The sequence below is a fragment of the Aspergillus aculeatinus genome (assembly GCF_003184765.1).
Source record: "Aspergillus aculeatinus CBS 121060 unplaced genomic scaffold BO66scaffold_1, whole genome shotgun sequence".
Taxonomy (NCBI): Eukaryota; Fungi; Ascomycota; class Eurotiomycetes; order Eurotiales; family Aspergillaceae; genus Aspergillus; species Aspergillus aculeatinus.
Window position 1 is genome coordinate 1559020 of NW_020291470.1, and position 13269 is coordinate 1572288.

The following is a 13269-nucleotide window of genomic DNA, read 5'->3' on the forward strand; positions in this document are numbered from 1 at the left end:
GTATTACTTCCCATCGCTCACAATGCTTCACAGCAAGAGCCAGAAGATTGCAAGCATAGGAAGTCATCATGCGAACAAAGACCACGGATATTGCTTGGACCTTCTCTTTGTAGAGAAAAGCAGCCGTTTCTCATTCATCCACTACATTGCTGTGGCGATCGATAACATACAGATCGGACTCGTCAGCTTCAACTTTTCCGTGTTGGCCTCGACAAGCTCCAGGCTAACTATCCTCCCACAGCCATAGATCCGACTGGAGGCCCTCCCGCTCTGCATCCAGCACCAGATTATTCGCATTCAACTGATCCGTCACAGACAGCATGTAGTCCAACGACAATCCAAGACCTCGCCAGTCGAGCGACAGTTCATCCTCCGGATCGGGAGGCACATCGGTAGGCGGGATGGTTGGGATGCTGTCCACTTCCTCAGCGCTGGGGCCCGACAGATGCTCCGATTGTCCTAGCGGTCGCTGTTGGCTTTCGGGCGTGGCCAGCTGCCCGTGTGCTGTGTCTGTGCTGACCGGGGGTGTTTGGTGCCGTTGAACCAAAGGTTGAACGAGTTCCTCCAGCAGCTCGATCTCGGATTTGCGGAGGTGTGCAACGCGGTTGCCACGCTCAATCATCTCGTTCAGCAGGCTGAAGCCGGCTTCACGGTAGGTCGGATCCATGGCAGCGTCGGGTAAAATGGCGGAGATGAGCGAGAGGACGAAGAAGGATGAGAATACATTCTCGAGATCGAATGGGAGGAACGTCTCTTCAATGGAGACAATGTAGTTAGCGATAGAGGGCTGGAGATAAGGGTGAGAGGGTAATGCGAACCCAACAGATTTTGATCTCGAAGAGCAGAGAGTATTTTGAGGGATTTGACGGCGGAATCAATGCATGCTTGGAGGAGGGTTTGCACCGGTGAGGATAGAGTGCGAAACTCGGCGCTTTCTTCGTAGCAACTAAGGCGTTCCCATAGAAGGCTCAAAACAAGCGGTCTTGTGGTGACGATGATGCACTGGTTATCGTGAGTATAATGTGCCGTATTGACGGCTCAGGACGGCTTACCAAATGGCATGACAGAGTCAGTCGAGTAGTGACGCCTGACAAGGCGTCCACTGAGTTTGCGAAACGGTTGGAGAAGACTTCGTCGAGCTCGCGAGATAAGTCGGACATCTCTTGTAGAACGGAGCGGACCTTGCGTAGGAATAGACCTCCCAGCGTGCCATCGGCACTGTACACGGCTGTCGAGTTTGTCAGCGAGACGTTGCCAGCGATCGGAGAATATGGTATTTACTGTTCAGAACACGAGCAGTCACTTGCGATATTCTGACGTGCAAACTTAGGACGGCCTCGTTCTGCGAACATGTTCGTGGGTCCCACAAAACGGCGTTGACATCCTCGTCGTTCACCGAGTAGGGCGAGCCCATCAAGGAGGAAAATTTGCGGTCCAAGATATATACCGTCCACCAGATGTTGCTCCACCGGGTGACGAGCTTCTGTCCCAGCTGTTCCACGGGCTGAGCGCGGTGAAGCCCCTCTACCAGAGCCATTCGCATAGAGTGACCAATCTAATCCAGTTAGTGAGAACCCAACAGTGTTCGCAAGTGATGTCTCACATAACAATAGGCGGTATCTCTCATATCCACCGAGTAAAAGTAAAGCGCAATGAGGGCTAACGTCTCGATAGCAAGAGTTGGATCCTGCCACAGCCCCGTGATATCCGGCAATAACGACATGGCTCGCGAGAAATATTTCGTCCACGAGGCAGTGTTGGACACCGTCCGCACTGGAGCCAAGAATGCTTCCCCAAATGCCAGTATGACCAGAAACTGCACGTACCACAAACGTGACTCTTGTACCTTCTCCCCCGCATTCTTGTAAAATTCGTGGAGATGACGGAGAAATGCGTCCTCATCGAAGAGCCGGTACATATTGCCAAAGTGGAACTGCACCGTGCTCACCATGTACAGGGCGTGCTCCATCGACGGCAGTCCGCTGGTATCGGGCACCTCCTCGGAGCTAGCATGCCGCCATAGTATCTGATACGCCTCGCCATCGGCCGCAAGAGGAATTGGCCGCTGGCTGTCGGGATATATACGTGCTTGAACAATGTTGAGGACGCGTCGACTGAACGACCACGTCGAGGTGGGTCCGAGGAACACTGCGCGAGATCAGTTGTGTTAATCCTGTCTGCTGAAAGTACCACGTACGCCACTTCCTGTGTTGTCGACCAGTGTGTTTGACATATGTTGAAGGGGAGACTAAGGGGTTGGAGGCAAATCGGTCGTCGTAGCGGTCGGAATCGAGAGGAGCTGGGGTTTCTGCGGCTTCTGCATTTTCATCTTCACAGACTAAGACGGTTAGACAAGGCTTCATGTCTGTACTCAGGTGGATCACATACCATCGAGAGCCCCATTGATGGTGTCTTCCCTCAATGAACGATGTCGTTTGCTGGTGGGTGAAGATGGCACGCCTTCTAGCCCTTCAACTTTGCGTTTCAGGGACAGGAAAAGCCTGGGAGAAAGGGATTGCGGTCAGCGCAAGCAAGGAGTGGTTGGTACTGTACATGAGTGGGCAAGTGAGGAATACTCTTCAGAGACGACAATCTTCCGATCCTCTTCAAAGACGCAATTCTGGCGACGCTGGCGACACTTATCGCACGGATGAGTTCCGGAACACTTGACCTTCCTGGAGCGACATCGTTGACAGCTGGAGTGTTTGTCAGCGCTAGGGTTGCTCGTTTGCTTTTGCTCCTATACCGAGGTCACGGGAACACACGCATTGCTGGTCCGTTTGGGACGCTGAGATTGGCTCATGGTATAGCTGTCGGGAGGGGAGAGATCTATCATATTCTTAGTAACCAACAAGCAGTCTCACCACCACTTTTGGACAGCGACAAGATGATGGGAAAAACATAAAGCACAATCGCCAGCTGTCGTCAGAGGACAAAAAGTGGCAGGGGCAACTTATCGCGGAGAAACCCCGATTTTAGTCACTTTACCCCGCATGTTATCAGCTTATCACAGCAACAGGATCTGGCCTCCATGATAAGACGATCGTTCTTGGCATGAAGCAAGGAGAATTGATTAGAATCTGTAAGGCTACTAACGATTCTCTACCAGGCTAGCTCCGGTCGGCTCATGCAGCTCGCTTCCAGTTGCGAACAAAACCGTTCCTCTTCCGCTAAGCGATCCGTCTTCATGTCTCCCGTCACTGCCGGCAGCGCCGGCCAGATCTCTCGCCCACCTTGGGCCTCTTCCTTCTGGCGGTGCTCCATTACCATGTCTCTCAGGCTTTGTTGGAAGTGAATGGGACCCTGTGTTGTTGTTATTAGCCTCGAATTGACCAGCAGGTGCGGTCAATATACCTTTTCCTTGCTCGGGTGGAGCTCGCCGTTGATAAACACCCCGGTACTCAGATTCGTCTGCACACCAACACAGAGCTCTTTGTCCTCCTCCAGAACCTGCCTATAAAATGCGTTGATATTATCAAACTCCTCGTCCGTGGCGTCGCGGTGACGATAGACTTCGTTTTCGATCTTGCTCGTGGTCGCGCTCAAGGGAATCATCCGCTGAATATAAAAGAATTTGTCGCTATGGCAGAAACGTTAACGACTCGATCCTGCGACCAGGATATTTTCCCGACTAATCAAACTTACGTCACTGTCACCGAGGTGGTGGGGAAAAAATATGTAATGGCGCGCCGAAACTGGGCATCGACATTGTCCTTGTTGAAGATATGATGCTCCATGTAGGCGGCGGTGGGCTCCACCCGATATCGCGGCAGATCCGAAACCCCGCTGATAAGCGGATGCGATGTCGCACAGTGATAGCACTCGTTGTAATTCTCAATCAGCAGCTTCCAGTTCGCCTCCATCTCCATCTCCCAGTAGTGGTCGAAGGTGTACTCCCCGGCGAAATCAAAATCTTGCATGCGCGGCTGCTCGTCGATCCGCTGGAAATCATCTTGCCACTGGACGTCGGGACTCTCGCCGGCCTGCAGATTCACCCACACGAAGCCGGCCTGGTCGGCGTGCACATGGATGGGAAGTAGCCCGTTTTGGCTTTTGTCAAAGTCGGGGACCGTCTCGAAGCGGGGTGCTTTGGAGAGGTTCCCTTTCAGCCCGTAGGACCATCCGTGGTACTTGCAGCTGAGAATGGAGGTGGAGCCGGCCCGAGCCTGCACTATGGGGTATGCGCGGTGGCGGCAGATGTTGTGGAAGCCGTTGATGTTTCCGTCGCGGTCTTTGGTCAGGAAGAAGGAGAATCCAGCAACGGTGAAGGATAGGAAGTCCCCGGGCTTAGCGAGACGGCTGGAGTGAGTAAGTAGGATCCAGCGTTTGGAGAAGATGGCGCGTCGTTCGAGCTCATACATCGCGTCGGAGCGGTACCAGGAGGCCGGAAGCCCCCGAGGCGGAGACTCCTCTGCGGTTCCTTTGGAGGTGCGCCCAAATAATCGCCACATTTTCTGTGTTTTAGGTGCAATTGTGCGTGACTTTCGTGCATTGTGGTGCTGCTCCAATTCTTATATAGCTCCAGTTCGCAATGGTGGGGGTGTGATGTCGATTCAAGGATGGGGGTGCGATACTCCCTGCAGGCATAGCATTGATAAGGAAGTAGCCCTAGCCTACTTTGACCGTCTTCCTCCATGGATATCAAGATATATTAGCCATGTATGTTGTGTAATGCTATGCTCATTCAGTATATTAAAAATTAACGACACGGATTGATTATCTGATGGCTATACTGGAAGCTTGATTAGAATCCGAGTGTCTGCTAAACAGCTTTGATAGTACTCACGTAAAAGATAGCTACAAAGTCATTGGTACAACTCCAGGTCCTATCCATTGAACATGGTTCAACCTGAGATCGTCTCAATGCATGTATGAAGAGGAAACAGGGAGGCAGACAATTTAGAATGTGACTTTGAATTGATAAACGTAAAATGGTAGATATAAATTTATAGAAGAAAGGGTAGAATAAATAGTAAGCTCAACGGTCATAAGCTTAACAGTATGTTATCTTGTTTGTATAGAAGCGTCGGCTCCACTGAACAGTTGTAGACAACGGTAGAACAAGGAGTCCAAACAATGACAGACCAGCAGTCTTCTGGAAAGTATTCCCGTGACACAGCGGGCATCCATGGATCATCGACCCAAGAGTTGTGGATGCCTAACTACGAACACCTCTTCCCCATCCCTCCCAATAGTCCGCTGGACGCCCCCATTTAACGCTCAACTTCCACTGACAAGATGTCCACCACAATCCCAACAATCGGTCTCTCCCCTTACCTCACCGCAGCCAATAGCAATGACCCCCAAAAAGCCACCGTCATCGCCGCGATCCGCGAAGCCTGCCAAACAACCGGCTTCTTCCGCATCACCCACCACGGCATCTCCCCCTTCCTCCAGTCCGACCTCCTGACCGCCGCAAAGCACTTCTTCGCGCTTCCGCTCGCAACCAAGCGCCGGTACATCGATACAACCGCCCGAAAGGGGTACGAGGAGATTGGCTCTCAGACACTGCAGCAGGGAACGAGGCCTGACATCAAAGAAGTTTAGTCCCTTCGTTCCTCTCAGCCAACAATCTTCTAGCGGAACCACAGACTAAGCATGGTTGGGTGAAATTAGAGCTACATGGTCGGAACGGAACTCACCGCACCGAAGAAACCGCCTTACCGACCGTTCGAGTATCCTAATATCTGGCCTGACGCGTCCATCCTCCCGGAGGCGGTCTTCAAGGAGCCGATCTTGAAGTACCATGAGGCTATCTGTGAGCTTGCTCGAATTATCATGGAGATTCTGCTAAAGGGGTTGGAGGATGATTTTCCTGGGCTGCGATCGGAGAAATTGCTGCAAGATTTCTGTCGAGAGCCCTGCGCGAGCTTGAGGCTATTGAGATATCCGGGGCCATCGTCTCGCGGGGATGGTTCGACGGAGAAGGGCACGGGTCGGAATATATGTGTGCACAGAGGCGAGGTTGTGGCGGGGGCGCATACCGACTTTGGGGGTATCACGCTTTTGCTGCAGGATGGGAATGAGGGACTGCAAGTTTTATATCGCCAAGGGAGAAACGAGGACCAAGGAATAGACGGGGAACGGGAAGCGGAAGCCTGGGTTGATGGTCCATCCACGCCGGATGCTTATGTTGTGAACATCGGAGACATGTTTGAAAGATGGACCGGGGGCCGGTATCGGAGTACCGTTCACCGGGTGGTGAATGTCTGTGGGAGAGAGAGGTACTCGGTGCCGTTTTTCTATGATGGAAATCTGGATTTTAAGGTTCAGCCCTTAGACAAGAAGGCCTCTTTGAAGGGGAAAGGTCGTGAGGTAACGGTCAGAGAGTATTTGATGAAGAAGTTTGAGGAGATCTATCTTTGATGCAAGCCGATACTCAATAGTGGCCATCAAAGACTGAATCCGAGAAAATGCAAACAACGGAGAACACAGTTGTTATGATGCTTTGACGAATCATAAGCGAAGGATTAGAGGCTTTGTATTGAGAGATAGAACGAGAAGAATTATTGTTGTATGTTGGCCATTACAGGCCGAGATCTACACTCCCCGCACGCTCCATGAGGTGCATTGGGACAGTGGGCCCCAAACCAACGACTTGTGGTAAACGTGCTAGCATAGCAGGTACCTGGGTGTTTAAGCCTAGTATCGCCACTTGCTCTCCCAAAGTCTCTCCATCTCTAAATGAAAATCATTGCCTTCGATTTCTTCGAACTTTCGCCACAGCTTGTCTGCACCAGGAACAAAATCCGGGCCCGGCACTAGAATAGCTAACCCTGCGCCACCCAATTCTGTCCTATAAACTTCAAACCCCTCGGAGGTCAAATGATCGATCCCCTCCTGCAGACGCACACCGTGTGCTTGTGAACTGAGTAGAGTAAGAGAACATCCCCCGCAGCCGGCGCCAGTAAGCTTTGTCCACCCAAGCCTCTGATGCGATAAGACCGTGCGCACTCGCTCAAGGCGAGGGTGAGACGCCCCCAAAGGCTGTAGGAGTTGGTGATTGATTTCAAGGAGGGTTCCCATTTGCTCGATGAAAACTGGATCGGGTTGCTGTTTCGGTGCTGCGACGAGCGTCTTGCGGATCAGCTCCGTTGTTAGGTGAATGTAGTCAATTATGCATCCAGCGCCTCGTTGGTGGGACCCGATCCATTGCTGAAAACTCTTGACAGCGCTCGCGGTCGATCGCATTTGACAAGTATCAACGACAAGGATCGGAAGTTCCGGAAACTCCGCAATCCGGTCTATCGTGGGTTGGGTGAAGTTGGACAGAGCATCTCGCTGGAAGTACAACGCCCCACCTCGGAGCGAGGTAGCATGATCCACACCACTGGGCGCTCCATGAAAGCATCGCTCTCCTAGATAGCTTGCTTGATCGATGGCTCTCAGATCTTCTTCTGTGCACAGTTCGTTGTCTCTGGGAATGATGACGCCCGTCTGAATTAAGATAGCTGTCGCAACCACTACTGAGAAACTTGCACTGCTGCCCAGACCAGCCCCAATAGGAATCTGCGAGCGAAGAGTGTAGGTTGCACCGGTTGTGGTACGGGATGCTAAAGAAAGGTACATGTATAAGAATGCAAGAACGGCGCCGTTGGGATCTCCGAGCTGACGCTGAAGCGCACGGATTACGGAGGCTGGACTATTGGATGACTTTGTGATTCCCCATGGCAAGGTATCCAAGTCCCACGTACAGTTGAAGCCAGTGTCGGTCAGTCTTAGCGTGACTCGTCGATCGCTTTTGGGGCGTGGAGTCACTAAGAGATAGGAGCGGAGGCCGATTGCGGCGGCGATAGCGGGTTTACCCCATAAGGCGGAATATTCGCCAGACAAAATGACCTTTCCAGGAGCAGAAACGACAAATGGACTCATGGTTTGAAATCACGGAAGATCACGATGAGACTTACTCTATGCGAAAATATATATCCCGGGTGTTTAGAGATACTAGGAGGGAAGATCCGGTTGTCCCGGATGATCGGCTGGCCAGGGATTCATCATTCCAGCACAAACAAACGCTATGTCTAGCTCTAAGCTATAGAGTGTCAACTCACATAAAAGATGTACTTTTCTGGTTGTTGGCACACAGTTGAGATTGATCGATTCTATAGCATTTCTTCTCACCATCACATATTTCAACCTTTCAAGATGATCATGTCTCCGCTCCTAGGGCTCATATTCTGCTTCTTGGGACAATGGCTCCTCCTACGAACAATTTATCGTCTCTACCTCCACCCCCTCAAGAAAATTCCTGGCCCAAAGCTGGCGGCAATCTCACATCTCTATGAATTCTACTACGACATCATCAAGGGCGGACAATTCATTTACGAAATCCAGAGAATGCACAACCAATACGGTACGCACCGATTCCTACTAATTGTATGTGTCGCTAGCCCTGATACAAGGACCATCTTCAGGACCTATTGTCCGTATCAACCCTCGTGAGGTCCACGTCATTGACCCGGAGTTCTACGACGAGATCTACGCTTCTGGTAGCCGCAAGCGCGACAAGGATGCTCGGTTCGTGCCTACGTTCACCCTACCGACGTCGATGATTGCGACCGTCGGCCACGATCACCATCGGTTCCGACGTGGGATTCTGGCAAACTACTTCTCCCGCCGGTCCGCTTTGGAGCTCGTTCCTCTGGTTGAGGAAAGAGTTCTCAAGCTCATGGATCGCTTGGACGGCTTCCGTCAGAGCCAGCGCGTTGTACGCCTGGATGATGCCTTCGCCGGGTTTGCGGCCGATGTGATCACCTTGCACTCCTACGGTCAGCGATTCGGATTTCTGGAGGATAAGAACTTCCGATGCAACATTCGACAAGCGGTGGGAGAGATCACCGTCCTGAGTCACTACAACCGGTTCTTCCCCAGGGTAGTGCAAGTCATCGAACAGCTGCCCCTCTGGCTTCTGTCGTGGCTACAGCCGGGCAAGTCCAGTCTGTATGACCTGCAGCGGACAGTCTATGCGCAATCGCAGGAGTCGATTGCCAAGCGAGCATCAGGGTCCGAGTTACGCCGATCGGTGTTCACCTCCTTGACCGACCCCAAGGTCCCCCCACACGAGCGCACACCCCAACGTCTGAAGTACGAGGGATTCTTGGTGCTGGCTGCTGGAACGGAGACCACCGGTCGAGTGTTGACGATCGCGGCGTTCCATCTGGCCCACAGCCCGGAGATATGTGATCGCCTTCGCGACGAGCTCAAGCAAGTCATGCCCACGCCGCAAAGCGCGGTGGGATTCCCGGAGCTCGAGAAGCTGGCGTACCTGGTATGTTACACCTGAATGATACTGCGGACACATGTGTCCCCGGGCCTGACGAGGACCCAAGACGGCAGTGATCAACGAAGCCCTCCGCCTTGCGTCACCTTTGACTATTCGACTCCCTCGCACCGCACCCGATGAGACGCTGAAGTACAAGCATCATGTGATCCCGCCGGGAGTATGTGCATTCTTGATTCTTTCCTCTCGCAGTGGCAGTGGCTCTGCTGACGCAGACATAAACATAGACACCTATGAGCTCCTCCTCGTATCTGATGCATCGTAACGTCACCATCTTCCCTGATCCGGAGAGATTCGATCCGGAGCGCTGGCTGGACGGGTCAGAGCAAGACAGACGACTCACCCGCTATCTCTCGCCGTTTACTCGAGGTAGTCGGATGTGCCTTGGTATCAATCTAGCCTATGTGGAACTCTACCTAGCCATTGCTCATCTCGTGCGACGATTCGACTGGGAGCTGCATGAGACGACCCCGGAGGATGTGCGGATCGTGAGCGATTTCATATTAGGGGGCACCAGACGGGGTGATATAAAAGTCGATGCTAAGATCGTAGGCTGCGTTCAGGATTAAGTAGAGTAGTCCGAAGTACTGGTGCTGAGTCGATTAAATCACACTGCAAGACCGAATGACATGCTATCCTAACACATAGTGTCCCCACTACAGCTGTAACTTGTGGAGCAACAAACCTATTATTTTGAAATATTCCCAGTGCATGACATGAGAACAGGAACATGCTTACATCCTTTACCTATTGTCAATGACTACCCCAACGTAAGCATAGAAATATGCTTTGCCTTTGTTTTTGATTCCTTTTTCTCCTTCAGCCAGCACCAGAATCAAGAAGAACCCTCAAGGGAAGAAGGACAATTCAATTGCGCAACTACCACAATACCAGGCCACATAGTCCACTTTCAACCAGACAACTCCACTTCCATCAGCCGATACCTAGGATCGATATAATGGAACAGCGTCTCTCCATGGATCCACAGACGGAATACCTCCCGCAGCTGCGAATTCACCTCCAACCTCCTCATCACCGCCTCGTAGCTTGTGAACAGCTCCCAGGTAAACTCCTCCAGCATAGCCAGCGGCGCGATCCCGCGCTTCGCCGCGCCCATGTAGATAAAATTCGCGCGCTCAGACCCCACGACCGACTCCTTGTAAAAGGAGAGCACGTCGTTGATGCCATGCGCGAGCTGGGCCATCTCGGGCATGACCCCTAGCATGAGCGCTTCGACCGTCTCGGTGGGCTGGTCAGGGAAGAGGTGTCTGGCGGGCAGGAAGAGGCCGTACGGCTGCGCGAACCCCGTCATCCACCGGAAGTAGCGGGGGAAGTCGTCGGAGATCCGGTCCGGGGGGTACGCGTGGCCGGAGCTTTCGAGCCCCTGTGAGGCAATGGACTCGATTGTGCTGGCGACGAGCAGGTCCATGGTGAAGGTCCCGTAGTGCGGCTCCATCTGGGTGAGGGTTTTGGCGAAGAGCGCCAAGGAAGCCTGCGGCTGGGGTTCGCCGCGTAGCAGGCGTGTGCGGAAGAGCTGCACGTCGTGGCGCATGTCGAGGATCTGGTCGTCTAGCGAGATGAAGGCAGCTGTGTATAGTGCCGTCAGGATCTTGAGGTCCCATGGGTGTAGCGGGTAGAAGGTCAGGGCGACGCTCGTGGCGAACGTGGCGTAGCGGTCTGCCATGGCAGCGTTGTCGTGGGCGATGGATAGACAGTCGGGTAGAATGGTTTCCTTCAGCTTCGTGAAGTCGGGCTCGAGATTCGTCGTGGAGTCGATTTTAAAGTAGTCCTTCCATCGTTTGGCCAGCTGGGCAAATTCATCATGAGAGACTGGTCGATCGAACGCTTGACTGACGGAAGGAGTCATTTTGACAGTTGAAACGCTGTATTGTGCCTGCAAAAGTAGGTTCTAGGGAGCTTGGATGTATTATGTGTTAGGGGCGTGGAAAGTGATTCAATCAGGCTACATGAGGCTATCTGGGCAAAACAATCAACACTGGCATTGCGGGCGGTGAGCAGCCTGGCGATTGAGGCTTCGGGGTCACCAACGACATGCAGTGAGTGCATTACAGTATATGCACAGACTATGTGTTCTTGTGTTGAGGACTGACACCAGAGAGCCATTGTAGGGTTAAGCGTGGCCACCGTGCCGGTCTCCCGGGACATGTTACATGCATGGAGTGCGTGTCTCCCGGGTGTGAGGAAAGCCCCACCATGTCATCTGTAGTACAAAGTCAGTCAGCTTGCTATGCTTCTTCGAGGAGTCAGACTCAATTCTTCCAATCTGAGGAGGAAATCGATCTTGGCTGTCCAGACACCACCAAGCACCGCAACGCTCAGTGAACCGTCTTCGAATGTGATCTGTAGTGCCCTCTCTTCCGCCTTAACCATGAACAGCTCATCCGTGGAACAGCCTGCCGAGCACCCTAGTCAGACTCAGGGAGTGTCCGGAGAGGCCGTCGAGGCGCTGACTGTGGAGGACTTTCACGGCGTATACCATACTCTCCTCGCAGAAATCCGAGAATACCTTTCTCGCCTCGGAACCCCAGAGACAGTACTAGTCCGTCTACACCAGGTAAGAGCAAAAAGTCCTACCGTGTCCCGGGGCCGTTGCAGCAGCTCACAAGGTCCCAGTGTCTCGCCGATGTCACGAAAGGAGGCAAGTTGACGCGCGGGTTGATGCCACTGGAAGCCGGCCGGCGCCTCCTGTGCGGCCGACTCACCCAGACCCAGGCCACCGATCTCGCCGTGATCGGATGGACCATCGAGCTCCTCCACGCCGCATACCTGATCGAAGACGATATCATGGACGCCTCCATATTCCGGCGGGCGGGGCTGTGTCGCTATTTGCAACCGAACATCGGCATGAGCGCCATCGCGGATGCCTGTATGGTGAGGTCGTGCGTCCGGCACTTGCTGCACTCGCGCTTCGAGCAGCACCCCCAGTACCTGGAGATGGTGCACCTTCTGGATACGATGAGTTTCCACACCGACCTGGGCCAGCTGACCGACGTGCACATCGCCAACACTACCTTCCGGGCCTTCCACCACTTCACGCCCGAGATGAACCGCTTCATCATCACGAACAAGACCGCCTACTACACGGTCTACTTCCCCATCGCGTTCACGCTGTACTACCTGCGGCTGTCGACGCCTAATAACATGGCCTACACGAAAGACATCTCGCTGCAGCTAGGGGTCTATTTCCAGATCACGGACGATTACCTGGATGTCTATGGGGACCCGGCATCAACCGGGAAGGTCGGCACGGACGTGCACGAGAAAAAGTGCGCGTGGGTGATTACCGAGGCACTTCGGCGGTGTAGATCCGAGGAGCGGGGCTTGCTAGAGGAGGCATATAGCAATGGGGATCTGGAGCAGGTAAAGGCGTTGTTTGATGGAATTGGGATGCAAAAGGTCTATGTCGACCTGGCGAATAACTCGTACAAGGGCATTGTCGATGCGCTCGCTGGGATTGACGAGAGTGAGGGACTGGTGAGAGGCATTTTTGAGTTGTTTTTGTCAAAGATTCATGGCCGAGTAAAGTGAGCCTTTCAGGTGAAGTATGGATTAGCGCAACTGCATGTTCACCTGGTTGATATAATAATCCTACTAAATGTAGTCCATAATCACGGCTTCCGCCCTCTCCATGAGCCCTTCGCCTATTATTACTTCAAAGCTTTCAACCGATCCTCGAAGGTGATGACGAGCTCAATGAGCTAGTCCATCTAATATAATTGTCTTTTTCTCTTTTATGCCAACGATCTATGACCGACTAGCAGACAGTTCGATTGACATTCCGCAAACAGCTTTTTTCTTCGTGCAAGGTACAGAGAAAATTCCAGAATAAAAAGGCTCACGGAAAGTCAGTCGTGCTGGTAATATGTGCTCATGAATAAGTAAGTACTCATCTGTACAGTACGGTGAGAGCATAGCATCGCGCAGCTCGATAACGGGGTGTCTTGACTTTGATATATACACGGACATAC

At 52.8% G+C, this 13269-nt stretch overlaps 7 protein-coding genes across 7 annotated transcripts; 3 read left to right on the forward strand and 4 right to left on the reverse strand.

The window, feature by feature from the left end:
- Positions 1-178: 178 nt before the first annotated feature.
- BO66DRAFT_339199 (Zn(II)2Cys6 transcription factor) lies at positions 179-2803 on the reverse strand (the record flags this gene model as incomplete). The annotated part of the gene is made up of 9 exons (XM_025644372.1): positions 179-753; positions 819-1002; positions 1053-1228; positions 1282-1555; positions 1604-2148; positions 2198-2338; positions 2389-2501; positions 2577-2696; positions 2766-2803. 9 exons carry the CDS (start codon positions 2801-2803, stop codon positions 224-226), a joined length of 2121 nt encoding a protein of 706 aa, XP_025509462.1. The 3' UTR covers positions 179-223.
- A 299-nt stretch (positions 2804-3102) lies between these two features.
- On the reverse strand, positions 3103-4599 carry BO66DRAFT_363702 (aromatic ring-hydroxylating oxygenase subunit alpha; the record flags this gene model as incomplete). Its single annotated transcript, XM_025645127.1, has 3 exons — positions 3646-4599; positions 3355-3580; positions 3103-3303 (listed from the first exon to the last, which is right to left on the reverse strand). Exons 1-3 carry the CDS (start codon positions 4449-4451, stop codon positions 3103-3105), a joined length of 1233 nt encoding a protein of 410 aa, XP_025509463.1. The 5' UTR covers positions 4452-4599.
- A 639-nt stretch (positions 4600-5238) lies between these two features.
- On the forward strand, positions 5239-6372 carry BO66DRAFT_445692 (isopenicillin N synthase family dioxygenase; the record flags this gene model as incomplete). The annotated part of the gene is made up of 3 exons (XM_025651655.1): positions 5239-5541; positions 5617-5914; positions 5960-6372. 3 exons carry the CDS (start codon positions 5239-5241, stop codon positions 6364-6366), a joined length of 1008 nt encoding a protein of 335 aa, XP_025509464.1. The 3' UTR covers positions 6367-6372.
- A 384-nt stretch (positions 6373-6756) lies between these two features.
- On the reverse strand, positions 6757-7860 carry BO66DRAFT_284485 (mevalonate kinase family protein; the record flags this gene model as incomplete). The annotated part of the gene is made up of 1 exon (XM_025643107.1): positions 6757-7860. A coding segment is annotated over one exon (1104 nt), but the record flags the coding sequence as incomplete, so codon positions are not given.
- Positions 7861-8145: 285 nt separating this feature from the next.
- On the forward strand, positions 8146-9849 carry BO66DRAFT_407440 (cytochrome P450; the record flags this gene model as incomplete). The annotated part of the gene is made up of 4 exons (XM_025649059.1): positions 8146-8353; positions 8415-9268; positions 9330-9440; positions 9508-9849. The coding sequence occupies 4 exons, from the start codon at positions 8146-8148 to the stop codon at positions 9847-9849; spliced, it is 1515 nt and encodes a 504-aa protein (XP_025509466.1).
- Positions 9850-10190: 341 nt separating this feature from the next.
- BO66DRAFT_311278 (terpenoid synthase) lies at positions 10191-10964 on the reverse strand (the record flags this gene model as incomplete). Its single annotated transcript, XM_025643321.1, has 1 exon — positions 10191-10964. The coding sequence occupies one exon, from the start codon at positions 10962-10964 to the stop codon at positions 10191-10193; it is 774 nt and encodes a 257-aa protein (XP_025509467.1).
- A 705-nt stretch (positions 10965-11669) lies between these two features.
- Positions 11670-12829, forward strand: BO66DRAFT_433718 (FPP/GGPP synthase family protein; the record flags this gene model as incomplete). Its single annotated transcript, XM_025650711.1, has 2 exons — positions 11670-11855; positions 11915-12829. 2 exons carry the CDS (start codon positions 11670-11672, stop codon positions 12827-12829), a joined length of 1101 nt encoding a protein of 366 aa, XP_025509468.1.
- Between the last annotated feature and the right edge of the window lie 440 nt (positions 12830-13269).